We start from the raw sequence: 19,182 nt of genomic DNA on the forward strand, positions 1-19,182 counted from the left end.
TGGTTGGCAGCCGAGAACCTGGAGCTCACATCACTCTGATAGTTTAGATCGATCCGTTGGAAATCAGAGCTGAGTCCTGGCTCTTCTGAGTAAATCTGCGGTCCCGATTCCTACAACAATGATGAATAATAATCATTGCCCAGGTCGAGGCTCCGAAATTCGGGAGTTCTGAGAGCTGGGTGCTTCGAAAGAATCGTTAGCAGGCGATTGAAGCCATGTGCACCGCTCTCGAAACGACTTTTCGCGGAGTCCAGGATCCACCCGCGAAGCTTCTCGAATAGAGAGACAGCATGAAGTGACCCATGAAGCGAGCGGAGAAATCGTCACAGTCTCAGTGGTTCATGTAGCACCCCGTCGGAGAATTCCTATTTCCATAGCCGCGGAAAAGCCGTAACCCCTGTCACGGCCCGACCGCTCCGAGCTCCTGATTTCAAGCGTGAGATATTTCCGAAATTCGCCCTCAGGAGGAGAGGACGATCCTTTCACGACACTCAGACAGTGAGCACGAAGCTCCCTTCGAGTTCCTCCTTGATAGTGAGCTCAAGCTTGTCGCAGAGATCGCTGACGCGGAAGACCTCGGGTGTGGGGAGATTAAGGTGTCTCGGGTCACCTCGCCGGAACCCCCGATGAGATTGCGTTGCTCTGAGCGTGTCTCGCCGCCATCGCTCATGGCGGCTGAGAACTTCCATGGGGATCCATCGCTTAGCTGAAGCAGCCCTTGCCTCGAAGCTTGCTGCTTTCCTCCTCCCTCACGCACCACCGTCTCAAAACGGGTCGCTCCGTGCCGTCTTCGGCCAAGCGAGCTAGGCAGATGAACCGCTGAACCACCGGTCAGACGAAGAGTCCCGTTCAGCGCCTCAGTACGGTCTTCAAGTGTACGAGTCGCCCCCTCGGTTGCGCTTCTCCAAGAAAGTGAACACTTGGAGGATCCTCAAGAAGAGTGCTCCGCAGTGAACTCTCAATCGTATTCCGAGCTCCCCACATCACACTCATAGATCTGACAGTGAGCAAGTGGAGTCAGCGTTTCTAGGATCATTCGTTCCTGTCTCCGTCGATCTTCCGTGCTCCGCGCCGTGTGAGGAATTTTCTGGCCGTCAGAGGCGCTCACCATTCGACCAATGTCAGAAATGGCCCCTGAAAACCCCAAGATTAGACACCGTGAGTAAAGGCCCGAGCTGCTTCCGTAGATATCGCTCCCTCGAAAACATTCCCCATACGAAATCGGAAGGAGCAGGCCGCGATAGGTAGGATGCTCATTTTTCTGAGACCACTGATCAAATTCCGAGTGATATGATCCTAGCCGCGACATATCGAGGAGAAGCGAGCCTGGCGGGGACGCCGGCTCCGCAGTAGATCGATAGGCAAATTTCTTCCATTCAATTGCTCAGCCTCATACGATCACGAGAGAAAAAACAAACAAGTGTTTTTTCGCGGGGCACACAAAACCAGTCATCGGGAATAACTACTCTTGTAGATATCGCGGAAAGTCAGTGAACCTCGTTCCGACAGAAAAATGGGTCGAATGTTATACCGATGCTGGTGGACTGCCGTTTTCTTGTTCACGCTTACTCGGCTCTCCCCATCAGTCAACTCGATTTCGGCACAAGAAGGGTGTGCAATTTCTTTTCATTTCGAATCGATCCAGAAATCTCCGACCGTATGAGATTGAATCCGCCGACGGTTCCCGTAGAAGCACGAATCTCGGCAGAAATGGTTCGGAACTGAGAATGTTCTTTCTGGTTCGTGATCCGGTTTGGCTCGTGCAACCTCAGAGAAAGATGCTGAACAAAACGTCGTACCGTTATTTGTTTCTGTCTTGTTGTTCGTGAGCTTGCCGGTCACCGCTGCCGGACCTGGCGCGGTATACGTCACCACTCGAAAGGGCTGAGGATCCCTTCGAGGAAAATCCGTAATTTCGTTACTGGACGAAGACTACGGGCGAGCCAACGAATGAGCGCTGAGAATATTCCGCCCGACTGACGTCAATCGTTAGCTGCGCTTCTCTCAAATATAAGTTTCCCAACTCTATGCGGCACGCATTCCAGACTGAGTGCTCGTATCCGTAGAGTTCTCATCGCTCTTACGGCTCACCGTGATTCGCGAAGTTTTATACGCCGGTGCTTGGAAGACTTCATTCTCCCGTTGACTTCAGCGGTATCAGAAGAGACAGACTAGATGCACTCTTGGCGAGTCTCATTCACTGGAGAACACGGTCCATGATTCCGCCAAACCGACGAGAGCATATAAATTGTCTTCAGCGAAGAGCTCCTCGATGACTACTCTTCGCATAGAATCCCGAAACCCAAATCAGCAGAAGCTCGGCGTGTGAATATTTGCGATGAAAATTTGTTCACCACAAGGTTGGCAAGTATTTGACAAGTGCTGCCACGACGGAAATCTGTGCTATTCATCTCACTCAAGGAGCATTCAGAAGGGTTTAGTCAATCTGGTGGTGTGGTTTCCCTCCAGCGATGATCTCAAGTTTACCCGGATTTATGATCAAACATCCTTGACTCAAGAGGTAGCTCATCGGGTGAGCCGCACAACTCTACGATCCCTTCGGGAGGGTTACTGGATCGTTTTCTCTCGTTCGCGAAGCTCAGATCTAGTCTCGGAATCGAACAACCCTCCGTGAAAACGAAGCGGCGGGGCGTTCTTCGAGACCTTTGGCACCCTCCCAGGTACGCCGCGCCACAGCCCTTCATCCCGCGAGTCGGAAGCCCCTCTATTGGAGTTGGAGAAACCGTAAGTGTTGCCAGAATCGTCGTGCCTCCCCGGCTTCATTCCCCGCGAGGCTCTGGTCGAATATTCTGAGCCGTCTCGGCGTCTTTCAAAGCTCAGAGATCGGGGCGCACGAAATGGGTCGGGGTGAAAGAAAAGCCGGGCTTCTGCGGCGGGAGCCATGCGAGCACTTCCCATCGCCCCGTCCCGGGACCTCGGCGATTCTGCGAGAAACTCTGTTTCCAAGCGCTCCTGCGTGAGTGTGATCTCCGAGAGCTGAAAGTGATGGGTACCGATGATCTTCTCGCTTAGAGAGCTTTGGTCCCGCTTGCATCTGGGCGACCTTGAAGACGGCTCTAAGGGGTGTCTCAAGGGAGCATTCCTCGATACTATCGTCGATCGAGTAGATCGAAAACGCTCGCTTGGATCTGTGACATCCCAGTCTCGAGCTTTCGTCCGATGGTCCGGGAGGAAACCTTTTCCCCGTCATGAGCGCCTTGGTGGAGGTACACAAAGCCACCTTTATGAGGGACCTTTATGATCTTGTTTTCCCCCGGTCGGAGCCCGTTCGGTTGTAGCAGAACACTCGTGGCCTCTATACGAAGTCTCAACTCATCGATGTGGCGGCTACCAAAGAGAAAATCGAAGTCATTGGGGCTGAGGCATGGTCCCTTCATGAAGGGATCGCCTCGACTACCCCATGCGTGGCTCGATTCCGAACCTCCTGGTTCCCATAAGCTCTGGGAAGGCAGCTCGAGACGAGCTGGGTGAACAAACGCATGCCATAGGAAATGATTGGGGTCTGCGGAGTTGTCTCAATCCATGAGAATGGGAGACCGAGCGAGAACCAGAGTACAACTGATGTAGATTCCGAACTCCGCAACGTCTTGATGGGGATCCGTTGCGGCTCACGATGGACCGACGAAAGCTCTCATGGGCTAGGAGCGTCTCTATCCTTGGGGATTTCTCAAAGCAGCGAGCGCTGGCTGCGATTACGAAGCCAGATGGCACCACCGATAATGCATCCATCCGCTCGACGAGAAGGTAGTCTGCATCGAAACTCGAAACTCAGCTGATAAACTAGCAGCGGGTCTTTTTTCGAACGTTCGGGCAGTATTCTGCCAGACTCCGCCTGTGGCAGAGTCGACAGCTTCGGCCGGGGCAAGGATGGCGCTTCGAGCCAGTCGACTGATGACTACGGCCGCCGCTAAGGCGGGTGAGTATTCGCGAGAATCAGATTCGGGCGATGCGAGAACGGAGTGCGGGGAGAAGTTCGCTTATTGTACCCTGATCCCGGTGGTGTACTTGATCCATCTGGACGTCCATGAGCCGAGAGCCCAGTCTGGGACTGACCGAATCTACACCCACGATACATGAAGAGCCACCTTTGTCGAGAATAATAGAATGGCGGAGCTATTCCGAAACGAGCTTCCGAGTCATCAGAAATTGCTCCGAGTCGAACCGGGGATTGGAACGGGGACTGATGCAGCCGCAAACCTTCTTGGATGCTCGGCGGAGTTCGAGAAGCGACCTCCCGTCGATTGAGGTGCTCTATTGTACAAATTAATTAAGAGACGGTTATTCGCGTGACCTCGGAGGTTGGCCCTCATCCTCTCACGCGAGATTACTTCTCGATCCATCGCTCCAAAGTACAATGTCCACCGGAGCGCTGTACGAGTCGTTCCTCTGCCCCTTGTCATGAATTCAGCATCAATGAATCAGTCCTAGAGCGCATCCCTCAGGATTTCCGAAGCCTTCAATTTTCTGTCTGGCGGAAATGCCCGGACGGCGTGGTAAAATCCGTCGTAATTCTGGTTGATTTTGATATCCAGGGAACATTTTTCGCAATTTTCGACTCCTTCCAGCAATGAATGCCCCGCCGTGGAGAGAAGCAGCAAGCATCATCTTGGCTTGCAGATCTTCGGTATCAGAAGTGGTCGGTAAGAATCTCGCAGAGATGATGAGTGCGACGAAGTTCATCAAGAAAACTGAATCAGGAAGCGAGTTCCAACCGTGTGACTACAAGGTACCTTAAGACTCATTGGTATTCTCATGATCCCCCGGCGACGTGGACCCCAAGCCCAAGTTCGAGGAAAACTCTAAGGCTCGTCGGTTTCAGGTTCTGATGGTGAAGAGGAGTCAACTCTCGTCTTTCATGGCCAACGCCTACGTTTTTCCTGGAGGTCTAGCGGAGAAAAGTGATTTCGCCGCGGACTGGTTCAAAGTTTTCGAAAAGTGCGGAGTATCCGAAGGACAGCTTCGCCGAGACTTCGTCGACTCGATCGGAGGACCGCGGCCGCCAATGATTGAAAATCCTATCACTCTGACGCACAATTCGAACAACGCTAAGCTGAGTGACTTCTTACCCGCGGACATTGGATTTCGCATCTGCGCAATTCGCGAGATGTTCGAAGAGACAGGTGTGCTACTCCTGACCCGCAGAGCGCCGTCCCCGGGAACGAAGAGTTGCGCTTTCGAGGAGGACATCGATCAGAACGCTTGGCGACAGAAACTGCGTTCGGAACCCCGGGCTCTGTTCGATATGTGTCTCGAGAACAAAGTCTGTCCGAATATTTGGGCGCTTCATGAGTGGGCTGACTGGCTCACGCCCGTCAGTGTGGGTCATCGAAGGTTCGTAACTTGGCTCGGTACATCTAGAAACGATCCGTTCGCGCATTGATCACGCACATCCCAGTCTGTTTCGGCGGGGTTTTAAATCCAAAGTGGCTCCGATATTCCGGAACCCACTGTGCAAACATATGTGCTCCGGGACTCTCCAGCCCGTCTTCTCGACCGAAGTCCGCATTTATGAGATGAGATCTCCTTTCAGGTACGACACGATGTTCTACGCCACTTGTCTGGATCAGACTCCAAACGTTGTCCTCGACCAGAGCGAGGTTGTGTCATTACGATGGACGCGCCCGCTCGCGATCCTCGCCGAATACAGCAACGGGAGCGTCTTCTTGGCCCCTCCTCAAGTTTACGAAATGTCGAGATTAGCCAACATGTCTTCGTATGGCCAACTGAGCAAATTCTGTCAAGAGCGCAACAAGCTCGGGATTGACCGCTGGTTACCTGTGATCGGAGCCACTAGCGACGGCGTGGTTTCCCTCCTACCAGGGGATGATCTTTACCCTACTGAGCCTGATCTTCTCGGCGTCGGACCAGGACCGGATTTCCCTTTCTCTCTAGAAGAAATGAGAAGTCGGTGCTCCAACCTGAATAGAATCGATGTGCAGGGTCCCTTCGCATGTGCTCACTGTAATATCACTCCGTCGCGCGGAATGCTTTCCCCTATATCGTACGCGGGTACGAGCCACGTCAATTTCCAGTCTATGATTTAAGGTAGACAGGAGGGACGACTGCCGGAGCTTCTTCAGGCCACGCGAGACGGGGTGGTAAGATAATGTCGGCAACGTTCTTCGCACGCCGATCCCCTATATCCGTCGAATGCCGACTTTGTTGAACGAAAATGATGTTTAAATGATATTCTGTAACATGACGATGTATATCTTCGAGCTCCTCGTGTTCCCCGAGCATGCCTCGATCCAAGATGACCTGCTCCGATGACGCTTGCTTATGAATGAAAAGTTTGATTGAACGAGGAGTATTCTCTCTATGTAACCGAGAGGCTGTCGCAGGTCGAGACGGAACGCTTCTGGAATGACCATGCCGATACAGTCGGGGATTTTACCGAGGTGTTCGTTCGAACACCAATGGGTGGCGTACTTAGAGGAGACCGCAGTGGCCGCCACTCTCTCAGACGATCGGGAATGCCATTTTCGCCGGTTACGGCCGAAAAAATAACAATCAATCTCATATGAGTGCCGAATGTATACACGGGCATTGAAATCTGCAGATGGGATGATGGAGAAGGGCGTTGTTCTCGAAATCCGCAACGGGCGCCACGTCGCTCCTCCACGCCGCTGGGAGCAATGCATTTTCCTCGCAATCATTCAGTTACTCTGCATAATTGGATGCGATGATTCTTTGAGATTCCCCATTCGAATCCGACACTGTACTGTGAGGAGGACCTCTCGCTCGAATAGCAACGACAGGAATGAGGAGGGAACGAGGAATGATCCCCGAAAATTCAGATGCTCGCTCCGTGTCAATCTTCTTGAATGAGATCCTACGGTCCCATTCGTCCGAATAAAGCGTTTTTTACCTCTGACTTCAAGTTCGACCTTACGATCGAGTGTATTCTCGACTCGGACGCTTCGCCGTAACGGCTCGAAGCTGTAGAAATGTAGCGGAACTGGGGCGACTCGACGCCAGGAACATTGAGATTCTCTCTTGCCTCACCGCTCGGAATGCCTATGAGTGTGTGTTTTAGGTTTACTTATATTCAGAGCTCACGCACGGGATCCTATCTTTCGACCCGATATCTGCAAGTCGGCGTCTCGGTGGTTTTGGGGGTTCTCGATGGACAACAGAGCTTAGCTGTCAGATTTTCTGCTGCGAAGACGGAAGCTCTTCCATATTGCTGCTTCATACAGTACACTTTCGAGCCTTCAATCAGAGCTCGCGGGTCTGAAAAGGCGTTGTGGGTGTCAATCGTTCCGGAGGAAGCGTTCCGGAATCGGAGTTCGGTTCTTCCCGGCTCTCGGCTCCTTGGGCTTACCTCTGGTCACGATAGGTCTTCAGAGTTTACGCCGCTTTTCGAAAATAAATCATTTGTGATAGAGAACCGCCGATTGCCTGAATATCGGAGTGTGCCAGTCCCGCTGCAAGGCTCGGTACAGAGTGCCAGCGATGACTGCCGATTTTCCGTGGCTCAATCATCATCCCGAGATGAATTCCGAGGAAGTTGAATGACTTTGCTCTGGTGCTTGGACTGGAGATTCTCTAACCGTATAGGCGCTCCGAGAAGCTGTTCATATCCCCGAAAGCATTTTCGTGCTCACGATACATTCTGTCGTTAAGGTACGGCATAATTGGGGCTCACCATGTTCCCGCGTTCATCATGTTCGACGAAGCAGGAGACTATTCAGTGCATCCGCTCCCGCTGGCGGACGCGAATCCGTGACGATTCAACGATGAATACCTCCTTCGTTTCGCGATCCGAGCTCCACAGCGGCCGATTGTTTTTCTCGGCGTCGATCCCTAATTTGCTCTTGGAAAAATACGAGTAGAATACCACACTCCTCACGACTAGATACGTCATACTCGACGTACTCGTATGCGGACGTATGTCACGAGCCGTCTGCAAGCAAGGCGCATAGGATGCACGAATCGAGTCGTTATTCATGCTGCTCAACAAACGGAGATAGCATGGATACTCGAAGGGGCTTGGTCATGTCAGATGATCCCTCCGCTGCCGATCTCGGGTGGTTTTCTGCTCGGTACGATTGTTCCATCCTAAGGAGCGCTGCCACAAACACGATGAGGACCCCGATCAGAAGAAACAAGGACGCCTCAGAACCCCTTGTCCCCGCGATCTATCACACAGCCGGGGCCTCCCGGATTCCTCAGCTACGTTGTACTGGAAATTCTTGCTGAATATTCGTTGCATTGGAGCCCCCTGGGACAATGATTCACCTGCTGCTACCGGTTTCAGAGCGGCCCATATGGTGGAGGAATTCCTCGCATTGCTCCGCTGTCATCTCGAGCGTCAGATACGGAGAGAGCGTGCGACAGAGCAACGATTTTAAGGGCTCCCGAAACGAGAGTGTCGAGCTCCGTAGCTTTAAACTTCTGACATCAGTTCTCGTGTCGAAGAGAAAACATGTTCGTTTATTCCTCGCTCTTTACGAATGAATCCGGAATCTTATCACGAATTGTCGCTAAATACTAGGATTGAGCTGATCGTACCTTCCCCTCAATGCTCCATTTGGAAATTACTCGATGTGGTACTCCGCAGGAAACTTCTGGAACTTTGCAGGAAACCTCAGAAAATGAATTCCTTGAGCTAGTCAATTTCTGCGATCCGGATGCGAATCGGAGGCTTCGCATTCTGGATGGAGACCGGGAACTATCATTGTATGCTTGAGCTCCTCGCGCTCTTCGATTGGATTCAAATTCAAAGCGGATTCCGGTCCGAGCGGGAAGAGTTTCAGATCAGGAAGACGCAATCGGAGAAGCTGCCCGGCGAATCGCCTGGGAGAGCTCTCCAGATGACCAAGCACATTGGTGGCTGAGTTTACTCGACCGAGAATGCGAGTTCAACTCGAGAAAATATGAAACACATGAGCTCAGAGAGAGGGTTTTTTTTGGAACTCGTTGTTTTCGGGCCCCGTCAGGCTAATAAGACCGGTCGGCATGGAGTGCGGACAACCTGCGAGTTTTGAAAGGTCCCATCTGTTCTTCGAGCGGTCTTCGTCCACTGGCTCAAATGCTGAAGTTTCGTGCCCTCTCCCAAACAGACCCTTCCCCATGGATCCATCTGGTCCGTCAACGTCCCTCACGACGGAATATGGGATCGCGAGCGAAGTCCACGAGACGCATTCTCTCGTCTCTCGTCCGCTAACGAAGTCGACCAGCTATCCGGTGTCATTCACGTATTTTGCATTTGTTCTGTGGCTGTAAATTGTTTCGTGAATCATTGGACAATTCTGATGAAAGATGTCTCTGTCTTCGAGTTCAACCCCATCCCCACCTCTGTGTTCGTTGAGTCCCACAACTCCCCCACCACCTGCCAGGCCTGCGAAAAAGTATAATTCCACGCCGATTCCAACGAAACAAAGGTTTCACTTGGCTCCGATCAAAAATTCTCCATCCAACCAAAGATGTCCCTTCTGCCAAGTCTCCGGCGATAAACTAGAGGTGAGTTTCGGTAATCATAACTTACTCCGAGAACTATGGATACCCGGCTGAAAGATGCGGCGGTCAGCCGTAGAGAGAATGTTGAACGACGTCCGCTGCGGATGTGCCGTGATTCGCGGACGACAATCCCTCGGAATCCTGATTTCGATTGGGGCTTTGATGCGAGTCTTGCCGGACTTCTGCAGGGTAGTCGCCCCGACCCCGTGCTTCGAATGCTCGAAACTCGTGGTATTCCATGAGCGCCGAAACATATCCCAACAAAAAGAATTCAGGGGATGCTCCACTCAGTCAGTCACAACAGCATGCGCCTTCGAGGTCAGTTTGCGCAATCAATGAAAGATGCAACGCGTCTCCGTAAGCAGCTACTCCAGCGTTATATTGTTACCCAAACGCTATTCTATCTTCAACTGACCAACTTGCGTCTCAGGTTGCCTGCGAGATAATTAGCAGTCTAAGCAACCTTTTGTTTCGCTGAACATTTAACGGTTCACTAACGTTCGAAGCGAATCGTAGAAACATTTACTCGCGCATACGGTCTCTCAGCGGGAGCTTCGGAGCTACTATGATTTCCCCCGGTATGTAAAGCTCCACTTCTCATTGAACTCCCCAATGAAGATCCGCTCGAATCGCTGGTCTTGGGGGATTCATCGTTCACGGAAACGATGAACATCCTGTTCTTAGGGAGTGGGAGGAGTTCGCCGTACCGTGGTTTGCAATCGTTTGATGAGAGTTCGAGGTGAGAAAATTTATTCCCATCGTCCCGTAAATCAGTCGCTCGCGATGTTTTATCTCCATTATTTCTTCCGCCTCCGAGCTCAGGCAGGCTACGTATTGATGGCTCGACCTGCTAGCATTCGTAAACTATATTCTGACGAACATATTCTGGAGCAGGGAAATACATGGAATGTTCATCGATTCAGAATGCAGTCATTCTCAGGAGTGTGCACTAAGCGGAAATGCGTGTCTGTCAAAGGCGCTTGGTCGCATGAAGACTTTTCAGTTCGGAATGCTCCGTTATGCTGAAAACGGCTCTTAATGCGATTTTCCCCGAGTGATTTGCGGGGGCTCCGTAACCGCATCGATTCCCGCTCAGGCTGAAGTATCTCGACGTAGAAACGTCGCGAACATATTTGGACCCAGAGACAGGGGCATAGATATGCCAACAAACATGCATGGTCCGAGCCATATGCGAAACTTCCGGTCCCTGGGGAAAGCTGCGTGGAAAAGTTGTCCGACGCTGTTGACCCGGTCGGGGCTTTGGCAGAAAAGAATTCCCTTCTTCACGAGCGATCGAGCGGACGAGTCGGGTTATGTCCGCCATCCAAGTCCCCAGGAGTGGATTTCCTGTTGGTCTCCCATCCAAGCGATATGAATAAACGCTCGCTTGCGCGTCGGACCCTTCCTTTTCACTGTTTCTCACCAAACAAGCCTCACCATCAGCGATGATGACGGTTGCGGCGGTGGCGGCAGCCGCGGCAGAAGTAGCATCACATACATACTGGCAGTCATCACGCCGGAACGTCCTACGTGTATCCGAAGAGAGCGCTGCTACTAGACAGGTGGTTGTGGCTTGCTTCAGGTCGCCGTCTGGCTGGATGCTTGCTCAGATCCGTGGCACGTTGTCGCTTGTCTCCGTAACACCCACCGGGCTAGCGACCGAAGGAGCGACCGACGATCGAAAACGAGCTGTCGAAAACGCTCCCTGATTCCATCGCATTTCTGTCGGTGTTTTGAATATTCTCCGGGAGTACACTCGTGACCTACGAGTCGTGGCCGGGACTGATATTATCTATCGACAGAGCCTGCGCGATTTGGTTGCTCGAGCTAGGGCGGTCAGCGGTCTTCTGCAATGGGGTTCAATTTACCGCATATATAATTCTATCCCGACTGAGTGAGCCGCCGTGAATTAGCCCCGATGAGTACCGATTGTTCTCAACTTATTTGACACGGTAGCTCAGCAGAAAAAGTGGACGAAAATACATTTATAAGCTTCGCGCGCTAGATATATTAGCGCCGCTGATGGATTATGGCGGAGATTCAAGTTCTCATCGCTCATCTGAGTTGCGAGTTCCGACGGATGCTTGCCCGTGGGTCAGGTGTATGGAGCTTCAGTCACTTCACCCGTCTCTTGAAAGGCGAGCTTGAAATCATTGAGTCTAACTATTCAGCTGAACAAGCCGCAATCTTCTCCGTTCCACCAAGACTGTTTATGAATGCGTATGCGTGAGTGCGTGTGTTTGTCTACGGGTCAAGGACGTTTCTCGAGGATTGTCTGAAGATTCCGCACGTTAGACTCGTAGTTAGCTGAAGTCGTCGCGTCCCCTTCTCGGTGCACCGATCCATCCTTGAAGTTCTCGTATCACACATTCGCGAATGAGAAGCTCTCCGGGAAGACCTTCTGGAACAGAGTTCCATTCTTCACCATGTTCCAGCCGGAACTCAGTCCAGTGTAGCTAGGGGAGCTGAGTTGATCATCTGTCGCATTCGGTATCGCATAGCTGATACCTTCGACTTCATTGACGCATGGGAGCGACCGATGAGGTTCAGCACTTCATCGCATTTCTCTCCGCTGAGATTGACATCCACCTGCAGTCTTGTCGTGTTCGGGGACAATCGGTCGCTCGTTTTGCTGATTGCACGCTGAGAGTATACGGCATCTCGCCCGCGGGATCGCTTGACGACCAAATCCGCGAGCTGAGACAAGAATCAGTGCACCTCACACATCGACTTTTGCCGGCTTCAGGGTTAATATGTTCTAGGTGTCCTTATGACAGACGGGAAAGCATACGGCTTCCTGTTTGTGCTACAAATGTCAGCAGTAGAATCAGCGAAACGAGTCGAAAACTGAAGCAAGCAATGTGTGTGCCAGCGACAATGTGTTAGCTAAACTTGGTTTTGTGACTCCCATAACGGTCAAAGTGTTTTATCTTCAACATCTGTAAATAAGCGAGGGTCTTCTCAGGGAGTGGAGGCATGAGCGAATGTGAGCGGACAAAGAAGCAAAACAAGTCGAATTTGGTCGCTCGCTCGTTTACTCAATCGCACTGACAAGCAGCCCCCGAGCAGCTAAGCTCAGTGGCAGGCGAGTGAGGCGGGTTGGGCCTCTGAAAAGTCACTTGCGAAACTGACGGATTAGAGGGGGGCACCTCGATACGAACAACGCACGCGTATTAGCGCCTAGGAACGGCGGGGGTGCACCGCTAACCTCACTGCTTTGCTGGCCAACCTGTCCGGGTGCTTCCTTGACTCGTCGTCACCCTACGACGACGAGGATGGACCGGGTGAGCGAGCGAAAACCTATCGACCGACCAACGAAACAAGCGTTTCCATCGGCGCGGCGGGGCAACGCCCGAAACGTAGCATCAATCTGACTGCTTCGATCTGTAGTTATCCGCTGGCGCGTTTGACGGATCGCAGGTGACACTAAAGTCAAAAATAGACGGAGACAAAGATGCAGCGACGACGGTATAATTTTTCCCTCATCGACTCTCTTGTGTCGACCCATATGAGCTGTGGGTCATCGGCGTCCAAGGTCATATGGAGTTGACAATTTCTCCCATCGGGGTGTCACATTTTCTACAGCGGGACCTTCTTGCGCGACTTCGCCTTTCCGCTTCCAGCGCCGATAACTGGGCAGCAGTTATGTATTGAGGACGAACACACGCTCAAGTGATTCACAACGAAAGCAAAAGGTGAAACTCTTCAGCTGAAAACTTCCGCTAAGCTTTCCACATCGAGTTGTCTGAAGCTCGCGGTGGTATCTGCGAAGACAGCTCCCGAGGGGATTACAAGACGAATTCTCGCTCTTGCAACTTGGGCCGTCATGACGGTGCGTGTTCCCGGACGAATAAATCCAAAAGAAATCCTCGAGGAAAGCTCTTCCTTCTTTGGAAGCTGCACAAATATGCGCGTCACCTGCAAAAGCGGTCGCCAAAGTCTGAGTAGCGTCTTTTTCGCCGGCGTCGATTTCCCCATTCCCAATCCTGTCAAGCATTCATCCGTGGGTCCACTCCTTTTGAGCGTTGTGACCACCGATCCCTAGCTCGTCCGTATCTTGGACTCGGCTTTCGAAAGCTATCGCTGGAATCACTTAGTAGACCGGGCGGTCGTCCGAAAGGCATGTATGGAATTCGATGCAATCCCATCGTATTGGATCCTCGTTATGTTTCTGGTTTATATCCATCGAGCGTTTTGCATCCTCGCCTTAGCCAAGTCGGATTGTTTTCGTGTGACGAATGTTTCCGCTGCTGTGCCTGACCGAAGGTCGACACCTTCTTTCGCAGCGAAAGAAATAAAAAATCGGAGGACTTCCAAGAGGGGCGAACAAAAAAAGAGTAAAAACAAAAGAATGCCCTCTAACCTTTCGCCATTGAGCCACAGCCGGCAGAGCTGTCTGTCATACTTGCGAGACAGAGATAAACTAATGAGTCATCATGATTACTGATCACCACCTTCCGCCGGTAGAGGTTTCGATATGAACGCGCACCCCCTCGTCGAATCACTTTTCTGGTGAGCGGGGTCGATATAAATTCCCGACATTCAGAAAATGCTCATTGACAGCATGTTCTGTTTTTCTGGCGGTAACGTCCGAGGATTCGGTCGCCCGAGCATCTTCCCAGATGATCAAGTACCGCTCAACGAAATGGAAACCTCTCCGTCGAGATTAAAATAGCATAAGACAAAAGGCCTCGATCGATGAGAATTTTGCAATTTGTATACGTCCCTTCATCGTGATGGGGATCATCTCAGCATCAGCCTCAGATGCTGCATCATTGAAATTCAGGATGGTCCGACAGTGCAGAGAACCGTAGTAGTGATTAGTAGCGGGGCGAAAACAAAGAAACCATTGGATATTCGAGACGATAAGATATCGACGTAGCGAAGGAGAACGAGGGAGCAGAGCTTCTTGTGAACTCGGAGCGACCGGTTGCTGACAACACATCGCGGCGCCGGCTCCACCTATCCGTATCGTTCCTAGAAGTCGAGATCGGCTCTCACTCGCGGCATTCTCACTCAATCAGAGGAGGCTCGACGGAGCCTATGATCTCACGGAAAATCTGCCCACTGACGTTCTCGCTCGTATGTGAGAGAATAGCATCGCCCGGGATGGATGCAAAACTTCTCAAGAGCCCGGCTCCAACGATTCAGAGTAGGGCGCAGAAATAAAAGGTCAGTTAGTCGGGGGCCTCTAGCGACCTTTTGCTCGTTCCCTGAAACAGTTGGAGGCCCGCAGGCGAAGGGAAGACCGGGCGCACGCTTCACGTGAACTGACTCTATTCGGGGCAAAACGACGACGCTGAGCGATGTCATTCCGTCAACGCTACCGTACACAGACGACCCGACTACCTGACCCGACTAGCTCCAGGAATTTCGATACGAGAGATCTCGCGAAGCACTCCGCGCAGGATCTTCCCGCTCGAGCGAGTTCCGATGCCGCCTGGGCTCGAGTTGATTTTAATCGCTCCGCGACTTGCTTCCAAGTCTTACGGCTCGCCGGCCGCAGTGGGCTGGAGGGCATTGATGGCAACGTGGACAGTGAATGAAGGCTGACTGACCATATTATTAGCGGTGCTCATCCCCTAGCAAGGGCTGAAGCAAAAGACCGCTCAGCCGATGAACAAAAGCTCCCGATGATTCGTTTCGGCTCAAATCATTAGGGGAAACTTGTCGGTCAAGATGTGACTGACGCACAAGCATGATTATATGCAGGAATAACAATAATCATCATCGACGTCGAGCGCTTCTCAGCCATCACCGTGCTGGTTTGATCCGGTTGGGCTGACTGAGTAGAAGTTGTGAACCCAATCATTGTTGTGAACGATGACCTCCCAACGGCCTTCTTTGTGTCAGCCATCTGACATTCAAGCCATCCGCGCAAGGCAAGCATCCAGCGGCCATACGGCCGGAAGCCTCCCATGGATTCTGCTGCTGCTGCTGACGTTGATGGTGCTTGGCGCGGCACGATGATGCTCGTGGCGATAGCCAAGCTCCCAGACTTCTGCAGAACTTAATTCTCGCTGAAGCCGTAGTCCACAGGGCTGCTGCTGTTGTGCGGAAGGCCGACTAGATCGCCAAAGCGTGTTGCTGGCTTCTGCTCTTCTCCTATCCGAGCGACCGAGCAATCTGAAGAAAGCGTCGCGCTTGGCAGGATCACCTTCTGTAATTTCATAATGAATGACCGAACAGCGCACTGAGATAATTGGAAGACGGTTTTTTTTTCTGAAGGGAGCCTAAGTCCACGGCCTCATTCAATTACAGAATCACATCGGAAGCTGTCAATATGAGCCGGTGTACTGTGAGAGCAAATGCGGAATGAAAATTCCGAGGAAACTCCACGCCGACCACGATCGACGGGAATGCACCAAAAGGCCCGTTCCGTGTCCCTACTGTTTGAGCGAATTCGTTTTCGATACCCTGAAGGTAAGTGAAAATTTTCCATGTGGTTCCGAAGGCACTCTGGAATCGCGACTTCGAATCCACCCTGCAGAATGTGATTCGTTCTCATGAGAAGAAGAAGTGCGAAAGTGACAACTGAAATTTATTCTAGAATCACATTCCGAAATGCCCTCGCTTCGTGGTAGAATGCCCACCTACGCTCCCAAGTAAGGATCCGAACAAGCTGCCTCTCTTACCCTGCGTCTTCAAAGACATCGGATGCAAATTCAAGGTTGGTTCCCGAGCCTATTCAATCGCATTTCTCGATTCGGTCGCTGAAAATGTTTTGTTGCCAGAACTCGAACCGAGCAAGCGGGCGTTCAGATGATCTTCTCGGTGGACGTTGGAAGATCTGGCTTCTCCTTCTGGAAAACGGAACGCCATTTGATTGGGTTGCACCGCTCGAATATCTCGGAACCCCATATCTCGGTTCATTTCCATCCATCCACCCATCGATTGTATACCATGCGATCCAAACACGAAGCTTTCATTCCGGACTTCGCCATTCCAGGGAAACACGCAGGCTCTTGACCATCATTTGGAGGCGTCCTCGAAATCCCATCTGGCCCTGATGTGCGCCATTGTGTCCCGCCAGCAGTCGCAGATATCGGCTCTAAGGTGCATAAAGTCTCTACATGGATCCACTTCGATTAATTATTCATCTATTTCCGCAAATAATCCGATTCCTGACCACTGATCCTTCTTTTCCGCGCAGATCGGCTCTACATAGCGTGACGCTGAACACTACCGGAACACTACTGTGGAAGATACCGGATTACTCCTCCAAATTGAACGACTCGAAATCGAAGGATGGGTACGGAAATTTCCCCTATCGTAGTCTGGCTTCGACGAGCCATATCTAGTTGTTGCGATCCAAGCTCAACTTACTGGAAGGTCCGCGGCGCGAACAAGCCTCCGGGATTCCGGACTGTGCGAGGTGTGAAGTCCTATCATAAGAGTTCCTGAACGATAATTACAGTTACGAAGTTTGTTCACCTCCGTTCCTGACTTCTGCTCACGGATACCGTCTGCAAGCAAGTCTCTTCCTGAATGGAAACGGTTCAGGCGAAGGCAGCCATTTATCGGTGTACATAAAAATTCTACCAGGTGAGGAAGATTGGGATAGATTCCACTTTATTCCGTATCGACCGGATGGAGGCCGTCATCCAGCAATCGAATGACTTCAGCAAAATTCTTTAATGGGAGTCGATCTTTTTTCGAACAGGCGAATACGACGCTCTTCTGAGATGGCCGTTCTCCCTCACCGTATCATTCACTCTGATCGATCAGCCGCTGAATCCAGACAAGGTAAAATACGGTCGGAGGGGACATGCTAATTGGACGTTACCCAGGAACCAGAATTCAAACCTACTGGAAGAGACCCAGAGGGCCCGGCCCCGGTCCAATGTACTCGAGGAGAGGTTAGACGAGTTCTGCTCTCTCTTACAGGCGTGCCACATCGTCGAATCATTCGTCCCTGACCCGACGTGGAAAAACTTTCAACGACCTTCGAAAGAGCCGGATGCGTTAGGTTTTGGCTTTCCTCGTTTCGTGTCTCATGAAATGCTCAAGAAATGCCACTATCTCCGAGACGACACACTCTTCATTAAGGTCAAGGTCGATGAGAGCAAAATTATCGCCGTTTAGGTAATCTAATTGTTGTTGCATCGTAACACGAGGCTACCGAACATCTCTTCGATATTCGATGAAGCCTGACGAAAGAATCGGAGGCTAGAGCGTTTTCAAACGTGAACTGCCCGCCGGCTCCGAGTGCTTGCGTAGAAAAACCAAAGGCATCGTTCCTTCTTTTTTGTATATAAATATTGATATCACGAATATTGATCCCACTCCAATCCTCCAGCGGCTTTCGGAGTCTTAGAATAGAGAGAACATTTCACCTTGTTACGTAGTCAAGAATGCGATACACGTACACCGGGTATAGGCGCTCCGGGGACGAACAGGCTGCGATAAGCGAACTTTCGGGAGATGTATGGCCTCGTTCCAGAAGGTATGACGGTTTGGTCAATGTGAAGCGGCTCCGGAACTGTCAATAGATCTGACGGAATATCGGTCTCAGCCCACAGTATTGTGTACATAAGCTCGACCCAGAGCCAAGAAAGGCTGGGCTAGAGAGACAGATTATTATCCGCAAAACCTTATCCAAAGTGAAACTCCCGTCAGGCCAGCAGACGCACAAAGCATAGCCTGACTCCTTGACTCAATAATAATGAATAAGTGGTAGCTGCCGATGCAGCATCCGAGAAAGTTTTGTATCACATCACCGTGTGAGAGCGATAATCTCCCATAAATGAAAACGCTGCGTTTGGCGCGCATCTTTGAACGTTGGCTTTCTTATTAACAAACGAAATCACAATAACGTCACATGTGTATGATGACAGATCATCCGTCTGGATCTGGATGGAGCTATCAAGCGCGATACCACGAAGTCACTTTCCGACGATGATAGGGTACCTGAAATAAGGGTACGGTATGAAGCTCGTGATCAGGTGAATTTTCGGGTTTCATAATGAAGAAGGTGTGAGCGATTTCCGATGTTAGCGCTTCAAGGAGAGAGACTCACTCTCTTTGACGAATAGTAGTACGGCTCTGGAGCCAAGCGGCTAAGTATAGTGGACGCGGAAGATCCGACCTGTATGTACGGAGCACAATGCGCGCTCACAACGGCATCTCGGGTTGCCTTGCTAAGAGCGTAGCGGTCTCTGTCGGACTGAAGCTCCCGAGCGTAGAGTGCGTGTCGGTGTGCAGCGTCGTAACAATACATCTGAAGAATGGTTAGGGTTTCGAAGCGTCTGATGACCGCTATACGGAAACGTCTTGGGCGAATAGCGAATTGTAAATTCGATCTCCCAACTCACCGTTCAAATGCGAATTGACTCTATTTCTACACTTGGCCTGAATGGCTTGGCAACTCAACCGAACGTCTGGTCTAGAGATTCCTGCGGAGAGTCGGGTCGACTTCTCCGCAAAGACTTCTAGGAGAGAGACATCTCTGACTCTCTCAGTCGGTGGGTGTACGACCAACAAACAAGGGAATACAGGCGTCAGTCAAATCACGGAGGCTTACACCCAGAGAAATAGCTCGAAAACACGGAAGGACCTGATCCTCTCTTGGAATCGTTGGAGCTATTTTAGTGGACGGGGGATCGCGTTGTCGGTGAAGACTACAATAAGTCTCCCGCGGAAGAGTCTTTTCTAGTTGTCACCAAACGTTTCTTTTATTACAATGGTATGTATGGATTC

At 51.4% G+C, this 19,182-nt stretch overlaps 2 protein-coding genes and 1 long non-coding RNA gene across 3 annotated transcripts; 2 read left to right on the forward strand and 1 right to left on the reverse strand.

Moving 5' to 3' along the window:
• The first annotated feature begins 3,811 nt into the window (after positions 1-3,811).
• LOC100907689 (nucleoside diphosphate-linked moiety X motif 19) lies at positions 3,812-6,325 on the forward strand. Its single transcript, XM_003737502.1, has 4 exons — positions 3,812-3,937; positions 4,587-4,747; positions 4,841-5,352; positions 5,552-6,325. The coding sequence occupies exons 1-4, from the start codon at positions 3,889-3,891 to the stop codon at positions 6,063-6,065; spliced, it is 1,236 nt and encodes a 411-aa protein (XP_003737550.1). The 5' UTR covers positions 3,812-3,888; the 3' UTR covers positions 6,066-6,325.
• A 2,960-nt stretch (positions 6,326-9,285) lies between these two features.
• LOC100899162 (TNF receptor-associated factor 4) lies at positions 9,286-17,568 on the forward strand. The gene is made up of 8 exons (XM_029111280.1): positions 9,286-9,486; positions 15,745-15,906; positions 16,034-16,153; positions 16,433-16,539; positions 16,637-16,735; positions 16,901-17,028; positions 17,147-17,229; positions 17,371-17,568. Exons 1-8 carry the CDS (start codon positions 9,286-9,288, stop codon positions 17,566-17,568), a joined length of 1,098 nt encoding a protein of 365 aa, XP_028967113.1.
• Positions 17,569-18,243: 675 nt separating this feature from the next.
• LOC100907828 (uncharacterized) lies at positions 18,244-18,882 on the reverse strand. The gene is made up of 3 exons (XR_145156.1): positions 18,798-18,882; positions 18,503-18,703; positions 18,244-18,393 (listed from the first exon to the last, which is right to left on the reverse strand). It is a non-coding gene; the product is annotated as an uncharacterized LOC100907828 (long non-coding RNA).
• Between the last annotated feature and the right edge of the window lie 300 nt (positions 18,883-19,182).

Source organism: Galendromus occidentalis, unplaced genomic scaffold (assembly GCF_000255335.2).
Source record: "Galendromus occidentalis unplaced genomic scaffold, Mocc_1.1 scf7180000075563, whole genome shotgun sequence".
Classification (NCBI taxonomy): Eukaryota; Metazoa; Arthropoda; class Arachnida; order Mesostigmata; family Phytoseiidae; genus Galendromus; species Galendromus occidentalis.

What these genes read in the sequence shown, in the direction of transcription:
- LOC100907689 (XM_003737502.1), top strand. Translation starts at nt 3,889, where the DNA reads ATGGCGCTTCGAGCCAGTCGACTGATGACTACGGCCGCCGCTAAGGCG. An exon ending in TCCAACCGTGTGACTACAAG is followed by an intron (nt 4,748 to 4,840) that starts GTACCTTAAGAC and finishes CGTCGGTTTCAG; the next exon opens with GTTCTGATGGTGAAGAGGAG. An exon ending in GTCAGTGTGGGTCATCGAAG is followed by an intron (nt 5,353 to 5,551) that starts GTTCGTAACTTG and finishes ATCTCCTTTCAG; the next exon opens with GTACGACACGATGTTCTACG.
- LOC100899162 (XM_029111280.1), top strand. Translation starts at nt 9,286, where the DNA reads ATGTCTCTGTCTTCGAGTTCAACCCCATCCCCACCTCTGTGTTCGTTG. An exon ending in TCGTTTTCGATACCCTGAAG is followed by an intron (nt 15,907 to 16,033) that starts GTAAGTGAAAAT and finishes AATTTATTCTAG; the next exon opens with AATCACATTCCGAAATGCCC. An exon ending in TCGCAGATATCGGCTCTAAG is followed by an intron (nt 16,540 to 16,636) that starts GTGCATAAAGTC and finishes TTTTCCGCGCAG; the next exon opens with ATCGGCTCTACATAGCGTGA.